Source organism: Phalacrocorax carbo, chromosome 10 (genome assembly GCF_963921805.1).
Source record: "Phalacrocorax carbo chromosome 10, bPhaCar2.1, whole genome shotgun sequence".
NCBI lineage: Eukaryota > Metazoa > Chordata > Aves > Suliformes > Phalacrocoracidae > Phalacrocorax > Phalacrocorax carbo.
This window is the reverse complement of record NC_087522.1, coordinates 19,392,157-19,412,167: the sequence shown is the minus strand read 5'-3', so window position 1 is coordinate 19,412,167 and position 20,011 is coordinate 19,392,157. Positions and strand designations below refer to the sequence as shown.

The window sequence follows — 20,011 nt, the reverse complement described above, 5'->3', positions numbered from 1 at the left end:
AAATCCATGAGGTGAGACCAGCACTCCACACACGAAGAATGGCATCAGCTGCTGCACCATTAAGGATAAATCACACTTGTGTAGGAAACAATCTTTTACTGAGCAGATTCCACCTGGGTCACCCTCCTCACCCCAAATTCTCAGCAGATCTGAAGCCTGGCACTGCTCCTGCCGCCTGTCTGGCCAGGATATGGGCAAGACCATACAAGTAAGAGTTGTATCTGGGCATGAGCTGGGTATTCGTCTCTCCTCTAAACCCTTTTTCTGGGCAGGACATCCTCCTGGTTGTGGTCCCCAGCAGCAAGGGCTCTCCCTGGTGCAGACTGCTGGTGGTGCAGAGCTGCTCACGCAGAGAGGGGCACGATGCTGAGAACCCCCTTACCCTCAGAAGAAGGGCTCAAGGGAGGCTGATGTACTTTCACTGCATCAGTAGAGTCCAGAGGGAGTAGAAACTGGACTTGCCTGCCAGATGGAAATGTCTGCCGGGGGGGGTGGCCTTGGTTCATCACCCAGCAGCGAATCTTGAGAGTCTTTCCTCTGTATCAGCCAAGCAGGCTTCTTTCTTTCTGGTCACCACACTTAACACAAACTTTTCCTAGAAGTTGTCTCCAGCCTATCCTTTGAACCCTTTTAGTCTGAGGTAAAAATTTAGAAGTGTAAAAATAATTCAGGTATTTGTAAACACACACACACAGAGGCAGACAGCTGTACATATACACACACATATCCTGGGCATTTTGCAGGTCCTTGCAGCAACCCCGGTGGATGGGGGGACTGGACAACCAGAACCAGTCTTCCCCCCACAAAGACACATGCCTGGCTCCAGTGTTGTTAGACCCTGTTGCTGCAGCTGTGCCCAGGAGCATTAGAAGTCTGCTGCAATCTCCCCACGGTCATTCATTTCGATATTGGTGTAATTTTGGGGATGCCTGAAAAGCAACAAAGAAAATGCAAGCTCAGTCACTCTGCTCTTTTGCAGAAGGCAGCCAATCTGCATCTCAGCTTTGCACTTAAAATGAAGAGGCTGGATGACCAGCCTTCAGCAGGCACAGAGTTTACTAAGGTGTCTGTTAATGGTTTGGGGAAAAACAGGAACAGAACACCTGCCATCAGCTGGTACATGTACATCAACTTAAAGCCACCTTGGTTTCTGAAAGAGATTCCCTAAACTTGACTTACGGTATTTTTAAAATTTCTTTAAAAGAAAATGCATACTGAGATTTCTACTCCCCAAATGTATTTTAAGAACTTTCCCCATTTCTAACATTTGCACATTAGCCCCCTATCCAATGATGAAAGAAGATCAGTAAAAATTAATGGAAATAATCCCCTGGGCTGGCTAAATAACCCATCCACTGTAATGTTTATTTCAGACAAATATACAGCCTGAGTGTTAAGCTGCTGTTTGCCTGCTGACAACTTTAGGGAACACCAAGTAATTATTGAAAGCGGTGTCATGTTTTAATGTGGAAGCTGTTACCCATCAAGGTAGTCCTAAACTGTCTGTTGCTTCCACCCCACTCTAAGGAAGAGCTCTTCCCTGTGGCCAAAGCATCATCTCTCACTGCTCCTTGCACGCCATGAGCCTTCAGCTTTCTGCTTGCCCACCACAGCATGTTGTAAGTAAGATTGATGGCCTTTACCCTGTGCCCACCGACTTGCCTAATGTTATCCATGGTGGTTATCTTAATCTCCTGCAGAACCTGCAGTCTGCCACATCAAAAGCAAAGAGGCTTTGCTGCAAAAATTAGGAGCAGCATATTGGAGTGCTTGGATGCAGCATCTGAATGTAGGTGTTCACCCAAGTGAAGGAGCAGGTCCCTGCACAGCAATTAGAGAGGAAGCACTGGGGAAGGAGAGGGTGAGAGATGCAAGGCAGTTGGGAAGGTGGTTTCTCACCTTTTGATGAAGTAAAATGCCAGGCTGACGAACAAGAACGCGAGCAGGACAAATCCCACAACCAGCAGGGCGATTTTCCAGCCCTGGAAGGAAGCTGAGGGTGCAAAGGTAGAGATGGAACATCGTAGTCGTGACCTTTCCCAGCACAGGGCGCCACCAGGAAGTCACAGAATCACAGAATGGGTTGGAAGGGACCTTTAAAGATCATCTAGTCCAACACCCTGCTGTGGGCAGGGACACCTCTCACTAGATCAGGTTGCTCAAAGCCCTCTCCAGGCTGGATGCATGTGTTTTAACACATTTTTAATTCATGCATCCAGTGAGCACTTCCAAAGATGGGGCACGCACAATTTCTCTGGGCAGCAACAGGTTGGGCTGTCCCAGCCTCCTGATCTGGAGGGCCACTTTTCCACCCTGCCATCTGCACCCCTGTGGCATGCTGACTCTGGCCAGCTCCAGCCTGGGTGCCAGCTGCTACTCCACGCAATTGGGCTTCAGGGCTTCTGGGCTGTGTGTCCAACAGCTCCAAAAGCAAGGGGCTCCCAGGTGAAGCCCAATCTTGCAAGAAGATTTAGACACCCAAACTTCCAATGGTATTGGTGTGAAAGGGCTGACTACCCCATCACACTAGAGGGACTGACTGTTGTTACCTCTCTCATAATGACCCAGCAGTTTCTAGAAGGCAGCTGTGTTTGAGAAGTAGCACCAGAAGTCCCTGGTGGCTTGCCTTGCATTGCCCCTCTCACATGGAGATGTGGTCTGACCCTGGCCCAAGCCCAGCTCACTGTGCTGGAAGCAGATCACGATGCTTAGCTTTGCCTCCTACTCACCATTGCTGTGTGACACGGACGGTGCATTTTTTGGTGCAACGCAATTGGGACTGGTTTTCAGCACTCTTCCATCCACAGAGAAGGGGTGGGGGCTGGCCAGGAAGTCCTGGTGCCAAGTCTCTATGGACTGCTGCTGCTCTGGCTGCCGAGCCCACACCTGGCCCCAGACCTTCAATAGGGAGCCCACACACGTCAGGTTCAGCTCTGAGGACAAACAACAGTGGGTTTGGGGTGGTTGGAAACCCTCCAGATGTTCAGGAACATATTGCTCCCATGACTTCGTGCTCTGCCCCAGTAATGCCCTCCAGTGCCCATGATCTTCACCCTCTTCTTCCCACCTCTCTGAAATCACGCCACCATGCTGTATCGCAGGTAACTTGTGCATATGCCCAACCTTTCTTTTGGTGACAAAAGGGACCTGGAGTTGTCCTCCCAACCCAGCAGAATATTTTGTACTACACTTTGTAATTTTGCAATCTCTACCCATTGGTGAAAGTTGTCTGAAATTGTTCAAAGGGTCAAAAAGGTGTTTGGGCAAGGGACAAAGCATGGCTGCGAAGCCTTCATTTCCTTACAAAACCAGCCAAAAAATAGGAAGCATTTCTTCCCCTCCTTCAAAAGCTGTAGGTCCCTAAGACTTCCAGAAGTGACGTTTTGGTCTTTGAATAAGTACAGAACACTGATAGAGAAAGAGTTCAGAACCAGAGTCCTCTAGAGTGCAAACAGCTTTCTCCTTTGCAGGTTTAGGATATTCAGGTTGTCTGGCAGGCATCTCAAGGCATCATCAGAGACTTCCATTCCTCACAGTCCCTCTAGCTTACCCTTCCTCTAGTAAGCAGCCTGTGTCAGGCTTTCGCCTGCTCTCCTTGCCAAAATCCCATGTACCCACCACTGTCCACGATCCTGATGATGAGCAGCTGTGGACGGGTGAGGGAAGAGGGCACTGCAAAGTGGGAGAGTAGAGCAGGGCACCAACCTTGCAGGTAGAACTCAGAGATGCCGCAGGAGCACTTCCCCTCTAGGGAGCTCACCAAGACCCTTCCCAACCTTTCCAGCATCCTCCTGTGGTGCAGGGTCCACATGGAACAGTCTAGAGGAAAAGGAGATGTGTTTTTTTGGGTGCAGCTCCGGGCTGTTAATAAGCTCTCAGCTGTGTGCCTCTCTCAAACACTTGGCTTCACACCTGACCTCAGGAGCAAAGCTCCTCCAGAGCCTGCATCCCACCTTCTTCTACATCCCATCCTCCTCTGCTTCCCTCCTGCAGGGCGAGTCTTCATTTCTGGCCTTCTACCACCATGAACGCCAGCTTCACTCCTTCACCAGCCTCCCAGGGGAGCAGGGAAGAGGCATGCCCCACACAGGCCAGTACTGAGTGGTCTCTCATGCTGGGAGAGGAAGAGGTCCACTGCCTGCCCCTCTCAGGAGGCTGGAGGAGAAGGAGGAACCTCCGTTTCATTTTGTCCAGGTCTTGACTGCCTCAAGCTGTTCCAAGCATGGCCTTTGCAGGGGCTGGAGACCCCACTGGACTACTGCTCACTGGCTCCGGAGCCAGGACCAAGCCACACGGCTTTGTTCCCACAGATAGGCTGAAATGGGAGGGTCTGATGGCAGTTTCTCTGACTGTGCCCCTACCATCATGAGAGACCTGGGGTGGGGCTTTCCTGCCATTGCTGCAAATTTAATGCGGAAAGAAATCCCAAGAGCAGGGCTTGACCCAGCCTGAGCAAGGACATCTCAAATTAAGTATATGGACACCTTCATACAAGCACCCACTGAAGCTGTGCGCGAGGCTGCCCTCTTGGGACGATGGTGTGTTTGCCATCACATCAACATGCGGGTGTCTGTACCAGCTCTCCCACAGCACATTCCCTTTCATGACTGGGAGGCAGCAGGGTTCCCACCAGCATCACCCTCCCATGCCATGGGAAGCTGGGGCCAGGTCCCCACCGCCCCCAGCCCAGCCCTCCCACCCTGCATCAGTGGGGGCACCCAACTCCACTCACTCGGTGTCAGGAAGCAGAGATGGAGATCTACCGCGAAGGCATCTTGGGGACAGCTGTTCTGCAGGCCAGGCGTAGGGTCTGAGATGGCAAACTGCAGCTCTGTGCTGGCGTTGCTGCAGGTGCAACGGCTCAGGGACACAGGCCTGTCCTCAGAAGAGGAGTCAGAGCTCACCAACATGTCATGCATCTTTATTCCCACCTCCAACCACAAATCCATCCCAGGCCCCAGTTCCTGATGCTGCTGTGGATGATGGACAGTTTGCTGGAGCTGAAATCAGCTTTCACAGTGCCATCACAGAGATGGGTCCAGCCAACCCCACCAGTTGGAGAAGACCTGGGCTTGGCCAGAGCAGACCTATTTGGTCTGACTGGCTTCTGTAGGAGTAAGATTGCTGCCTCATTGCAGCCAGCCTCCAAATATTAAGAGTTTGTCCTCCAGGATAAGGAGTTTTCCAAGCCCTTGCACTTCATTAACCTATTGCTCCCCTCCCAACACCAGAGCTTAGAAACCTGGTCATAGCATGAGGAACCACCTCTTCTGGATGCAGTTGTTCAGGGCTGGACTGACAGAGGCTGCCTGGAGTCAGCCCATGTGAGCATTCCCACCCAACCGCTGCCCTGACATGGTGAATAACCACCCCAGCAAGGTCTCAGCACAACGTTTCAGCCAGACAGAAGAGGGAGATCTCAGTTTCCTGGGAAAATCATGCACATGGGGCTGGGTTCTATGCACGCATACTCATAGGGGAGGCTACGAACGCAGAACCTCCTGACACACCAGATGGGACAGGGGGAGCAGAGGACAGATTTAGTTAACAGAGAAGATCATGTGGACAGGAGGAACTCTGCTACTATTACCACCAAGAGAAAGGCCAGCCTATTTGTTGTTGAGTCCGCCTAGGAGCAAAAGGGATATTGAGTTTTGTTTTTCCTTCTGCTCACAGGGATACCCTTTTTTGTTTGGCTTGTTGTTTAGGGCTTTTTTTAAAGAAAAAGTCTGGCAAAAAGCATGTACAGCTGCTACCTGTAAAGGCTGCATTCCTTCATGTGATGCCATACATATCCCTTGGGGGAAGCAAGTTAAGTGAGCAGTGGAGGAACAAAATTCAATTCCCTATGCCAAGGGCGGGGAAATGTTTTCCACTGCAATGTGCTACCCACCTCTCTGTTTTTCATCACAGCGCCAGTGAATGCCTTCAGCTATACAGGGTGCAGGACAAGGCAGCAAGTTCAGTGACATGCTAGCTGGGGGCTCTGGGCGTGGGGAACCCAAAGACATTTTCCCAAAGAAGTAGCCTCACCTGTCATCCTTGCAGGGCACAGCGTAAGATGGTCCGAGGAAGTCCAAGTGTCCTCCAGCTGTGCTGGGCTCACACGTATAAACCAAGGCATCCACCAAGTTCTCTGATGTTGCCTTTGTGCCACCAGGAATCAAGCTGGTGCTATACACAGCAATAGCGCTGGAGCCTTCACTAGCAGCAGAGATGTCCTTGAAAGTCAGGTTTGTTCTATCTGGAAATGCCAGGGGGATAAGTGGCATGAACACCTAGGTAGTGTTAGGCTGAGCCTTGAGTCTGAAAGGGCAAGCTGGTAACAAGGAGAACTCCAAGAACAGAAACAGCAGACAAAATAATGGTGGTGACTAAGGCCAAGTAAAGCTGTAAAGATGGAACTGCTTGCTGTGAACACAGTTTTCCAGAAAGATCAAGCTTCCTCTGAGATGCAGAGTCCTCTTCATGCAGCCCAGCCAGAATTTAAGATGAATAAAACCCAAATCAAGATAAACAAATGCGCCAAGGAAACAGCACCTCAGGACCAGGAGGAGGCAGCAGCACTGCAGGGCTCAGTATGCAACAGCAAAAAAACCCAACAGTCCTGGTGGACTCTGCTTTTCCTGAAAGCCCCTTTGTCTTGGTATTGGCAGGAGGAACTTTCAGTCCTCCCAGTCCTTCTGCCCTGCACAGGGAGCTCAGTAGAGGCATGGAGGAGGATTAAGTACCTTCTCATCTGGAGTGTGATGGAACAGCCCAGGCAGAACAAAGAGAGAAAAAACAGAAATAAAGGACAGGAAAGGCAAGGAAGAGTTGTTCCCCATGCTGTGCACCCTCCTCCATCCCTTTCCTCAAAGCCACTCAATCACCTGCCCACTTGTTTGAAGACAAACCACACGGCAGAGCTGTGCCATCAGCCTCACCATGCCCATGCCCTCCGTCCAGCACAAACACAAACAGCCCCGTGGCTCCGATGGTGCCCTTCAGTGAGATGCTGGCCTGTGCCTTGCCCTCCTTCCCCGAAAAGAAGACCAGGCTGAGCCCTCCCAGGCTGGTGCCAGGCTTCCCCTCCAGCTCAACAAAGCGGTAGGGGTTAGTGCCACCGGCCAGGCACAGCTCACTGATATGGACAGCAGGAGGGACCAGAGCTGAGGAGCTGCTGCAGAAATTCTCCCCCAGCGGCGTCACTGCGGTCACCTGTGGGGAGACACAAAAGCTGCTGCCATCTCTGCTGCACCCATTTCTTCAGGTAGAGTGATGGTTGCTCATGGTGTTACCTCTTGTTCATGCCTCCCACAGCTCCCTGGTGAGGCCCAAAGAGGACATGGTGGTTCTGCCTCACACCAGCTGCTTCCTCACTCCCACCATCTGTTCAAGGGTTGTCCTGACTGCAGGGCCTCATCATGACACATCCCCATCACTGCCTTCGCTCCCACCCTCAGGACTAGGAACAATTCTCTTTCCTTACTGTTGGGAGCACTTCCACACTTGTGTCTCCAGTCCATGGTATCGCTTCCTTATGGTCCTCTCCCACTGCAAACGCACCTCCCTCCTGCCAGCAGACCCATTCTGCTTCTAGAGCAGTTTTATTGCCCCAGTTTGGGACCCGAGCACACCTCTGCACTGGCCTGATCCCAGCAGGCATCAGCAGTGGCTAAGCAAAGCCCTCCTTTACCCAGCTTTGTGCAGGGTCCTGTCACATTCCTTCAGGGGGACTATCTGAAACTAGACATTTTGAAATAAAAAGGAACAGTTCAGATGAATTAACACAGATCAATCACACCGGTGGTCAAGGAACGTCCTTCAAACATCAGCCCTGCAGGAAGCTGGGTTTCAGTGAGGTGACATGCTGTACCACACATCCCGAAGGTGGCACCAAACAAGCAAGGGTGGCTCCACACCTGACTTGAGGTAACCTGAAAGTCCAAGATGCTGCCCAAAAGCCGACTCCCTGGTTTTGGGGTTGGTGGCATGTGAACTGTCTGTAGGGATCTCCTGGTTCTGAGCCACGCAGCACAGCGCAGGCAGCTGTTACTTGGCCAACAACAGGCAGTAAATGGGGCAGGGAGGGGACAGCTGGTGGGAGCATCAGCAGATGGCAGGAGGTACATATGGCTCACTAGAATGCCCCACTCTCCCAAATAAAGGACATACTGAAACATGACCTCTTCCCTCCCAATGACTATAGATGGAGAAAGGACATCTGCCATCAACCCACCTGGAAGCTGCTCTGGAGTTTTGCACTCAGGCTGTGGCAGCGGCTCAGAGACTCATCCTCGGTGCTGTGAGAATCATTTTCATACAGGATGCTCTGCCCTGGTACCAGCACTTTGACCAGCTGGTCTGCCTTCTCCTGCATCCGGGACGTGTACACTACAGCGTCCACCAGCCCCTCTGCAGTCACAGCCATGCTCACTGAATAGATGCTGGTGTTGCTGTAGTAGAGAGCTACTGCGTCCACCCCATTCTGGATGGTGTTGGGGGGCAGCCTGATCATGGGTGCCGGCCTCACAGCACTGCTCCCCACCAGGAAGTAACCCAGGTCATCTGTGTGGTGTCCAGACAAGTCCAACACCTGGTAGGCCCGGCTATTTTTACCATTGTAGAGGACCAACCAGTATCCCTGGAGGTCAAAGCGTGTCTGTCCAGTGTAGAAGAGTTCGATGTACTCTGCATTCTCCCCACCCCCTGGGTTGTCTGGGTTCACCTCATTGATGAGTAGCTTGGCCACTTGCACACAAGGTTCTTGAGTCCCTTCAGGTATCTCTGATGGGACACCTTGGAAAGTAAAATGTCACAAATATATGCCTGAGCACAGAGCCCCAGGGAAACAACGCAATGTTGCACACTATTTTGCTGCGGTGAGACCAAACTCAGCAGAGGACCGAGGATGGTGGCTCAGATTTTTATCACCTGTGTGCTCCATACTCCTTAGAAAAGCCCTCGCAATACTCTGGCTAATACCAGCTGTAACAACAGAGCTTGCTGCTATTCCAGATAATAAGCACTATGGACTCTAGTAACTGGATGCAATGAAATTGGAAGGGATCTTTGCCAGAGATGGGGGAATGGAGGGAGGGACATCTCCCACCTCTAGGAGACCTAGACCCACATGTCCACCCTCAAACACATTGTAACCCCCAACCTGCAAGAATGATGGCTGGTACCTGGAGGCAAGTCTGGCACATTAACATCCTTGAAGCAGGAGCTTTCTGCTGTGATGTTTCTTCTGTCAAAACTCACAAGTTTGGGCGTCTCTAGGAAGGTCTTGAAGGCTAGCAGCAGGCTGCTCATCTGGTCCTCTGACTTAGCAGTTAGCAGAGTGGTGAACACAAGCCCCAGGTCCTGGCAGGCTGCCTTTGGCTCTGCAGAGGCAAGCATAGAATTGCCTCAATTTCCCCACACTGCCAAAGACCCACTTTCTCCTGGAAGAGACACAGAGCTCACCAGCTCATCTCTCCCACCGCTGCCCTCCTGGTCAGACTGACTCAGGGTAGCTCATACCATCCGCACAATGCTGTGAGCTCTGCCTGTGCCAAGGGGCGTCCTGGGACCAAGTCACACAGCACACCCAGATACTGTCCTCATCCTTTTGAAGCCTTGTAGTCCCATAAGAATGGTCTCTCTGTCTAAACATAAGCAAAACATAATGCTGCCTACAATGTGGGCTGCAAAGTCATAGCTTTTCTCTTCACGTGTCTGCATGTGCTCATCACACTTGTGCACTAACCTAGTAGGGACATCAGAAAAGCACCACAGACCAGTAAGGTCACTTGCATTTCTGCTGCAACTTGGCTTAGTTCATACTCCTCGTCAGGATGTCAACCCTGTTGCCACATCTGTCTGATTGCAAATGCTTAATGCAAAAATAGCTGGTGGTCTGCAAATGAGTACTGTGTGTGTCAGTGGAGCTGCAGATGGGAGCGTTCTGTGGAACATGGAAGAACAGCATCATGCTCTGCCTAATGCTCTACATTTCTGTCATCAGCACCAAGTCCAAATTAGCTGGGATCCAAGCCAGGAGGACATAATGCAACAGGGAACAGAGGGCTGAAAATCAGAAGTGAATGAGCATTAGCCACTGGTGGTCCCTGGACCGCCCCGCTCTTGCCCAACTCACCTTTGAAGTAGGCAGCAGAGATTCCGCAACTGCAGGATCCATCCAGGGCCTGGACCAGAGTCATCAGGATCTCTTGTGACTTCAGGAGCCACTCCTGACAATCTAGGAAACAAAAAGCCAACTAACAGTGCAACTGTGGTCACAGGATCCAGCTCATTCTGGGATGGGTGCAGCTCAGCTACTGCTTATCACTCAGAGGGCCTGAAAAGGCTTCACTTCACCCTGAGCAGTCGGGTGTGGGAATGAAGGCTGGAGAAGCTCAGCTTGGCATGGTTTGCCATGAAGACAAATATTGCAGAAAATTGTCAGATGTCCTAGTTGCATTTCCTTTGGTGTTACAGTCACACAACCCAGCATGACTCTAGGTGGTCTTCCTGGACAGCTCTGGCTTTGTGCACGTGCTTTTGTCCTTAGAAGGTCCTGCCTACAGGAGCAGAATAACTAATACCCACCTGCTGTGTGAAGGCAAAAGGAGAGAGTCTGGCTGAAGCGTTTGCTGGGACAGTCATTGAACTTGCCAGGGGTGGGACTGCTGAGGATATAGGACAAGGAGTCCCGGGTCACAGAGCAGCAGTTGCACTGGCTCATGGACACACGTCCCAGCTGGTGCCTGCAAGAGACAGACATGTAAAATATGACCTGCCAGCCAGGGACCTGAGTCCTCTTCACCCACCAGTCACACCTGCCTGTACCATAGGGTGAAACCATGCATTTACAGTTTTCTCCCTTCACAAAGTTTGGAGAGATATCCCATCCTCATTAGTACCTCCTTGTCTCAAAAAAAAAAAAAAAGCCCAATAGCTCACTAAATCTTGAGAGAGAAGAGCATAGGCTTCATCCAACCCTTTCTCTTCTAGCACTGGCTGCTTTTTTGAGTGATCTGAAGACAGGCAAGATAGTACAGACACACTTGTGCTCAGCCTCAGACCACTGGGAATAATGGTGGGGTGCAGCTAGAGAAACTGGAAAGGCAGCACCTGAAGATGAAATGCTTGAGTAAGAGCCCTCAACTCAAAGGTGAAGAGCACAACAGGGGATTGGACTAGATGACCTTTAAAGGTTCCTTCCAACCCAAATTATTCTATGATTCTATAAAGCCTGATGTTGAGGAGCTGCACGAGCAGGGCTGCTCAGAGCTCCTCAGGAAAAGAGACCACCTCCTTATGGGCCAAATGCAGGTTTTGTATCATGAGTGGAAGGAAGACAAGCAAAGGAAGGAATAGGAATTCCTGTTCATAGGAATGTCCTGTCTCACAAAAGTCTGAGGTTACTAACATTTCCCTTACCCCACAAAGACAAAAAAACCCCCAAATACCAAAAAGAAAGAATGAACCGTAGCCCAGCTTCCAGTCCTTGGTTTGGTTGAAGCAGGGCAGAGATTTTGTCCTGGGTGAGGTGAGCGATAACGAAGTCCCTCCCTTGCCCTCATTTGCACCTAAAATTCCACCCTGAATCTAAGAAAAACCTTTTCTTGTTGAAAGTAATACTGGAAAATTTATTATATTGACCATTATACTTTTATAAATAATAAATAATGTAAATTATAAAATAATAACCAGCAATCATTTGGTCAGAAGATTCTTCCTGTACAGCTGCACCAGGACTGCTGTGGAGAGGGGGACACCTACAAACTCAGACCAGGTGGTGGGAAAAGGCCAGCGACTCAATACCGCCACAAGGAGACCCTGGTCTGGAGGTGGAACTTGTCTTCCCATCCTGACCAGGGTTTGGGACAGCAGGCAAGGGCGACTCTGGTGCCAAACTCTCCTCCCAGCCCTTCCAAGCCTCTCACCGGTTTTCCTTGAAGGCAGGTCTGCCAGGGGTCAGGGTCTCCAGCAGCTCAGGGTTTGGTTCCTCATTGCTTGTGTACACGAAGGCATCCAATAGGCTAGTCACCGGCAGCGCCGTCCCCGGGACAAAACCGCTGCTGTTGCCCCTGTAGAGGGCAACAGCATTGGGGCCACCTCTGAGAACAGGACGGGTGGTGTTCTCTGGGAACGGCAGATCCACTGCACACCAGCAAGGAAAGGAACAACAATGGCATGTAAGCAACACATGAGCGATACTCCCTATGCAGGAAACCAGCATCTCTTTTGTCCTGGAGAGCAGGACACAGGAACTCAGAAGTGGCTGTCGTTGTCTGGTTATTGCAAATTTGGCATCCGCTGCCCCTTCTTTCTGCTCACTAATATTTCTTATGTTTGCCTCGCCTGAATTTCCCTATTTGTGGCCAGATGCACAGTGTGGGGGAGGCTGGAGGGGGAAATCTGAGCAGAGTTCATCCTGCTATTTTGGTTCTGCAGACAAGAGAAGCTGATCTATGCGTAAGCAGGGGAACTGGAAAGAAAGTGCTGATGTGACTTTGTCTACAGTAAAGTAAATTTTTAATTCTAAAAGAGATCTGTAAAATCTAACCTCTCAGGTAGTAGTGCTGTAATAGTACACAAAAATATTTAAGAATTTACATTTTATTCTAGCATTTAACAGTCCATGGTTTTTACAAACACTCTACACATACACACACGCTCACATATACATATTCAGCAAAGGCCCAAGATACCAGCACACAGAATTAAGGTTGAGGCTTGGTGGAGCTTTCCAATTTCACAAGCTTCCCAATTTCCTTCCTTGTATTTACTGTTCTCTTCACAAACTATTTCCCCATCACCCAGCAGGAACTGCTGAGACTATTAAAAAGCAGCAGACTGCTGATACTTCTTACCCCTGTGTAAATGGCTCCAGGGAACAAACATTAAAGGAGGAATCACATGAGAGGCAGAGGGGTAAAGAGAAGTGGTTACTCCTTGAGAAGTGCCACCAGGGCACCTGCATGCTAAGGGGCAGTCCTGTGCCTTAGCCCTGATGCACCCCTGCCCAGGGGACTGTTTGTCCCCTGCCTGACTAATCTGGTGGCCTTCTACGATGGAGTGACTGCCTTGGAGGATAAGAGAAGAGCAAGTGACGTCATCTGTCTTGACTTCTATGAGGCCTTTGGCATGGTCGCACAAAACATCTTTGTTTTAAGAGATATGGGTTTGATGGACAGACTAATCTAATCTAATCTAATAAAATGGATAAAGAATTGGCTGGATGGCCACATCCAAAGAGTTGCAGTCAACAGATCTATGCCCAAGTGGAGATCAGTAGCAAGTGGTGTCCCTCAGGGGTCCATATTGGGACTGATATGGTTCAACAGCTTCATTAATGACATAGGCAGTGAGTGCACCCTCAACAAGTTTGCGGATGGCACCAAGCTGAGTGATGCAGTTGATACACTTGAGGGAAGGGATGCCATCCAGAGGGAGTGGGCCCATGTGAACCTCGTGAAGTTCAACAAGGCCAAGTGCAAGGTACTAAACCTGGGTCAGGGCAATCCCCAGTAGCAGTACAGACTGGTGAAGGAATGGACTGAGAGAAGCCCTGTGGAGAAGCAATTGGGGATACTGGTGGATGAAAAAATCAGACATGAGATGACAATGTGCGCTTGCAGCCCAGATCGCCAGGTGTATCCTGGTCTGCATCACCAGCAGCGTGGCCAGCAGGTCGAGGGAGGTGGTTCTGCCCCTCTACTCCGCTCTGGTGAGACCCAACCTGGAGTGCTGCGTCCAGGTCTGGGGTCCCCAGTGCAAGAAAGACATGAACCTGTTGGAGTGAGCCCAGAGGAGGCCATGAGAATGATCCAGGGGCTGGAAGAACCTCTCCTGTAAAGAAAGGCTGAGAGTTTTGGGGTTGTTCAGCCTGGATAAGAGAAGACTCCAGGGACATCTTATTGTGGCCTTTCAATACATAAAGGGGGATTATAAGAAAGACGGAGAGAGACTTCTTACCAGAGACTGTTTTTAAACTGACGTAGGGTAGATCTAGATTAGAAGAATAAGGAAGAAAAGTTTTACTATGAGGGGGGTGAGTTGCTGGAACAGGTTGCCCAGAGAAGTTGTGGATGCCTCATCCCTGGAAATGTTCAAGCTTAGGTTGGACAGGGCTTTGAGTAACCTGAACTAGTGAAAGATGTCCCTGCTCACAGCAGGTGGGGTGGAAACTAGATGACCTTTGAAAAAGGTCCCTTCCAACCCAAACCATCCTATGATTCATTTAAATCACTGGCATCTGTCAAGGGAGGACTTCAGCTCCAGTGCTCTCACAGCTTTAAGTTCCCTGTAGTAATAGGCAGGCCAGCCTTACAAAGCCAGGGCCATTTTAAGAGCTTTTGTCCTAAATCTGAAGTGGTCAGGTTAAATCAAGTGGTCAACTTCCCACAGAGTGCTCAGCACGGAGTCACTATGAAAGTATCCTTTTAAGATGATTAAAATGATATCACACAGTGTAATTGGGTGTTTTTTGGGAAAACTTTCCACAAAAATGTGCGTGCAGTATGCTTGAGACGTCTTGACAAAGGCTCATTGGAAAAAAATGCCAAAGCGTATCTCCAGTCACCTTCTTGACTTGAGTGAGCCTTGAGGAGCAGTTAAACATAATCCTTAGAAATTTCCTGCTTAGTCTGCAAGCTGGTTGTCCTTTCCCATCACTTTCTTTGAATCCCCTTAGCTGTTGACTGCTAAGCTCATCCAGAGGTAAGATCAGAGCACCTTTCCTGGTGAGAAAAGCAGAGCTCAAGTGGACAATCAGCTCTTCTACTTGGGGTGAGGGCATATTTGGAGCAGTCTGAATTGTAAAAAGAAGCTCAACTTCTTTAAAAAAAAATATGTTTTAGTTGCAAAAGTATTTTCATTTTTATGCGATCCAGCTTTATAAGGGCTGGATATACTTCCCAACTCAGAAGTCACGAGTCAGTGAATTACACAAGACATCTGCAGAGTCAGTGTGTCCAGCTGCCAAAATCTTCTTTTGAGGTGCCTAAAATAACAAGATATTTCTTCCTCCTCTGGTGGCCTGGAAGCAATTTTGAACATTGGGAGGAAGTTTATATTACAGCTTCACACAGTTGATACACGTGTGACCTACATTTGCAGATGGTGCAATGGAAGAAAAGCCCCTGTGCTTTTTCGAGAAGAGAGTATGTATCTGCTGTGAATGACCCCCAAGTCACACAGAGAGAAGAGGGACACTTCAAGAAGACGTGGCACAGTCAGGGTCCTGCAGCAGGCTGGCCGTAGGGCTGGAGGCAGAACCATGTTCTCCTGAGCAGCTAAGGCACATGTGGGCTTCTGACCTCTATGAGGTCCCTCACCTGGAGCTCTGCAGGTCTACCACCGCAGCGAGATATACTGCCTCCACTTGTTTGTCCTGAAACCATCTCCTCTGACCTTCTTTTGATGCCCTTTTATTCTTGAACCAGTAGAAAGGGTAAGCCATTTATCCCTGCCCACTTTCTTCAGGCTACTCACATTTCTGAAACCTCTGTCAGGGCCCTCCTAAGCTTTCCTTTTCTAGGCATACTTATTTATTCTGGGTAAGCATTTCCAGAGCACTGTCCATCCTAGCTGACCTTCTCTGAATGTCTCTAATTCTAATATGTCCCTTTTGAGATTAAGGTATTGTACCACACAAGACACAATTAAAGATAGAAGCAACCCATGAACTTATGCAGTGGCATAAAAGATGGCCTCCATTCTTTCCTCTTCTCCAAACAATTTCTAATATTTGCTTTGCTTTATATAATTCCTTTCTAATAATTTCTAATATTTGATTTGCTTTTTTATCTGCCACTGAGTTCTGAGTCACGTTTTCACTGATCTCTCAGAACCCCAAACAACAATAAAACCTGGCAGCATCCTCCAGCCCCAAACCTGGCTGATTGCTCCCCCAGCTCTGAGATAGTAATCAAAATGCAGTCCTTACCTGGGGTTTTGCTTTCTGCTGGACCGATCAGAAGTAGCCCATCCAGTGAGGTTTTGCCATAAACGTCCATGGTGAAATAAATGTCTTTGGTCCGACCATCGATCAGCACCAGAACAATGTCCCTCAGCATGGTGGAGTGGGGGCCCTGAAGCTCTATGTACTCGGACTCTTCAGAAGAAGAGGCAGCAAGGACCTCACTGATCAGGACAGCAGATGCGTTCAGCTGAGAAGTTAGAAGGCAGTGGTTGTCTGTGCCTGGGGTGGGCATGGCCACTTGGAAGATCCACTGAGAATCTGCCCCATGGCACCTTTCTATTGACTCATCCATGGTCCTGAAGGTGGAATCCTCCAGGAAAGCATCTCTGCCAGGGGTCAGTACCCTGACCAGTGTATCTGCTCTGTCTGTTTTCTTAGTCTTATGGACCAAGGCATCTACTAGTCCATAACTTGTGACACTCATGCCCTCTTTGTACTTCCCTTTTCCATAGTAGAGAGCAATCGCGTCAGGACCATTCTGGATAGTGTTCTTAGGAATTACTATAGCAGGGTTCACAGAAGAGGAGCCAATGAGAAAGAGACCCTGGCTGTTAGTAACTTTGCCCTGGAGGTTCAAAACTTTGTAGGCTCGGTTTCCATTGCCATTGTAGAAGACCAGATAGTAGCCATCCAAGCGGGCTGTTTGACCACTGGTGTGGTAGAGCTCCACAAACTCAGAAGTGTCCTCTCCTGGGCTGTCAGCATTGACTTCATTAATCAAGAGGGTATGCTCTGTTTTCTGGTCCCTGGGGTTTTTTATGCGATTCTGAGCAGCAACCTTGGGAAACCAGATGTACACAAGTACCATCAACTCAATCAGCCAGATACCTCTCATGATGAAGGCTGGGGTTTTCATTCCAGTTCAAACTCAGAGGAGAGGGGGGCCTGTCCTTTCCACAGCCACAAAGAGAGCACAGAAGGAAGCTGCCACCACTTGACTGTGGCAGGACAACAATGCAAGGCCTCCGACCTGGATGCTGACCGGCAGAGGCAGTGGCAGAGGCAGGCACACTTCTTCGGTGAGCTCACAAAAGTCAGGCTGAGAAGGTGGTTATGGTTTGAACAAGAGATTTCCCACCTCAGCTCCTTTAAAAGTTGAGGAGAGGGGGAAGAAAAAACTTAGGAAACACAGAAACACACCAGTGACATTTAACAGCCTTAAAGCCCCGTAATTTTTCCTCCCTGTGTTTCTTCAGAGGTTTATCGAGATGTGTAACAGCGACTGGAATGGGACCAGCCAGCAGTTGTCAGTGTTTGAAACCCTGAGACTTGTGTGAATGTGGAAAGTTGTACAGTGTCTGTGTTAATAGTTACTTCCCTGAGTCCAATTTATTCCACAGGCACTAAAGATGACAGTAACAATCTTCTCCATCAAGGTGAGGGTGGGGAAGGAGGGGACAGATGGGTTTGGCTGGATTCTTGTTGCATGCATTGCAGAGCAGCTCCACTGACCACCACACCAACCAACCCTGCTGCAGCTCTGGCAGATGGAGAATAGGTCTGCAGAATAAGCAGTGGGGAGGAACTGACAATTTAAGACACTTGAAAAAAAAGGTGATATTTGTTTTCCCTTTCCCAGAGATGTTTCCACGAACAGCTGTACCATGACCTGATGAGTTTAGATGACCTCCGTGCCATCTTTGATCAGCTGAGATCAGACACGCAGAGGTTTCCAGGCCGTGCAATGCTTACGAGCACGGATGCTGGAAGCCTGCCTCCTTCCTGTGCTGTGTGGTCACATCCACACTGCTTAAAATCATGGCTGATGATCACAGCAACCCAAAGGGGTGACTGCTGTGTGGGTAGATACCTGCAGGTTTTTTCTAGTGCCAGCTGCAGTGGAACCATAGCATCACCACCTTCAGCTACGGACATAAACACCCAGGCTTGCAAGCAAGCCTGTATGGTCCCATTTATCATGGCCACCTGAGCTAATGCCAGTGCACCAATGTCTCCTCACAAACAGGAGCAAACTGCAATAACTCCAAAGCATGAAGCTGACAGTGATCCCACAAAAGATCAGACCCCGATGAAGAGGTGACCCTGAGCCACTCTGCCCCAAAATGCCTTCCCCTTTTGCTGCACCTGACAGCAGTTAAGCTTCTCTGCTCTCAAGCCACAGAAGACAGAGGAACACACACATGCCTCATGCCTCCACCACACAGGACCAGCCGAGAGCTGCTCTCTCTTCTGTTAGATGGTCACTATCAGAAAGGTCTCCGTTCCCTTTCAGGCACAGATCATCCCCAAAATCACTAGCAACACCCCCCTCTGGCAGACTTCCTGCTGCCCAGCCTCCAAAGGAGAAGAGACTGTACCAGTTTCTCCCCACAGAACCCAGCCCCAGAGGTGCCCTCTTGCCAGGGTCTCCCCCCACTTCAGTTCAAGGTAGGAGGAAGGAGAAGGAGCACACGGGGGAGCTCCTGTCCGGGGCGTGCGCAAGGCAGAAGGAAACCCACCAGAAATGGGAGAAAACAGCAGGAAAAAATAATATATTCCACCCCCCGCCCCTCCCCGAGCTGGACAGACTTGGCAGGGCAGGAGCGGGATTTCCCGGCTCAGGGGGGACCAAGCGGCGACTCCCGCAACCCCCCGCCCCCGCTGCGAGGTGAGGGGGGCAGCGGGAGCCCCGGCGGCGGCCGTAGGGGGTGCGAAGAGAGCAGGCTGGGGACAAGCCCCCGTCCGGCCCGGGGAGGCGGTCCGGCTGCCGGCGGGGCTCCGCGGACCGGCCGGAGCGGGGCTGCGGGGCCTCGGGCCGGGCCGGCGGGAGCGGGGTCTGCCCGGCGCAGCCCCCGCGCACCCCCCGCGCACCCCCCGCGCATCCCCCGCGCAGCCCCCGCGCATCCCCCGCGCACCCCCCGCGCAGCCCCCGCGCACCCCCCGCGCACCCCCCGCGCAGCCCCCGCGCATCCCCCGCGCACCCCCCGCGCACCCCCCGCGCATCCCCCGCGCACCCCCCGCGCATCCCCCGCGCCGGGACAGGCGGTCCCCGCGCGGTGCCCGGGGGGAGCGCACGAAGCGGGACCGCTGCGGGGGGGGGGGGGGGGGCTCGCTCGGCCCCGCCGCCCCACGCACTCACCGCTGCTCGCTGCCACGGACGCGCCGCCACCGCCGCCCGCCGGGGCCGCCGCGGGGATAGCGGGGCGGGGCGGGGCGGCCCGCGGAGGGCGGGGAGGGAGAGGCATTCACGAGGTTCCATACCCAAAACAAGTTCATTCGTCCCCGTGTCCCGGAAGGTCCTTCTCTGGCTCTTCCCAGCTTTTCTCCCGGTGGGGTGTGAGTGGGTGGGTCAATGCACGGACGGATGTTTTCCCGCTGTGTATCCACCCTCCCACCCCACTGAACGCCCCAGCCAGGACGAGGAGGGCGTTGTGTCTCCCCTTGCAGCAGCCTCAGTGGTTGAACCAGGAGCTGTTGAGCCGTGTGGTGGTGCCGGGCAGGCTGTGCCCAGCCTGCCCCACTGGCAGCGGCAGGGCTTTGCCGTGGGACTGGTTCCTGCAGCCTCCACGAGCCACAGCGTCCCAGTGCTGCGTTTCTGCTGTGCGGGCTCCAGCGCCCAGCCTGACTGGGTGCAGGGGGAAGAGCAAATACTGCTGCGCATCTCCCAGCACACCTGGCCAGGGTGAGCTTTAAGCTCCCCCCAAGTTGCACCGGGACCCCGCTCCCCGAGTGCAAGAGGAAAGCCAGGCCTGCTTCCTCCCCATCAGCTCTTGGGTCCTGTTCCCCCGAATCTGCTCACGGAACTGCCCAGACCCCTTTGCCCTAAATCTCCCCACGGGGAGATGTGTGTGGTTACTGCCCTGCTACACCAGACATGGGGACTCCGTGGGAGGAGAAGGTCCCAGAGATCCCACTCTGGGCTGACTCGGAGCCACACACCCATTTGATGAAGCAGCTGCTCCATCGGCTGGGCCAGATGTGGGCTCCTCCTTGTGACTCAGCAGCCTGCTGTCTTCCTCTCTCTTGTAACTGGAAACCAGTGCTTCAATGCAAGGGGGGAGCTTTGCCAAAGGGGCTGCATTTGCTCTAGGTCTTGCCAGCTGGGCTGACGGA

General features: G+C 51.4%; 2 protein-coding genes across 5 annotated transcripts in view; one reads left to right on the top strand and one right to left on the bottom strand.

Annotated features, from left to right (window-relative positions):
• LOC104053172 (major facilitator superfamily domain-containing protein 1) overlaps nt 1-20,011 on the top strand; it is a 284,336-nt gene that overhangs the window by 218,925 nt on the left and 45,400 nt on the right. The window lies entirely within an intron of this gene.
• Nucleotides 67-19,208, bottom strand: LOC104050396 (uncharacterized). 4 transcript variants are annotated; one of them, XM_064462248.1, is made up of 14 exons: nt 19,038-19,208; nt 15,923-17,458; nt 11,916-12,132; nt 10,576-10,733; nt 10,124-10,225; nt 9,171-9,368; nt 8,222-8,781; nt 6,873-7,200; nt 6,034-6,244; nt 4,733-4,875; nt 3,706-3,819; nt 2,730-2,933; nt 1,900-1,993; nt 67-929 (listed from the first exon to the last, which is right to left on the bottom strand). In XM_064462248.1, the coding sequence occupies exons 2-14, from the start codon at nt 16,812-16,814 to the stop codon at nt 866-868; spliced, it is 3,285 nt and encodes a 1,094-aa protein (XP_064318318.1). In that variant the 5' UTR covers nt 16,815-17,458; nt 19,038-19,208; the 3' UTR covers nt 67-865. The 4 variants fall into 4 exon arrangements, with proteins under 4 accessions (XP_064318318.1, XP_064318321.1, XP_064318320.1 ...); XM_064462251.1 differs by having other exon boundaries at nt 6,927-7,200; XM_064462250.1 differs by having other exon boundaries at nt 15,923-17,044.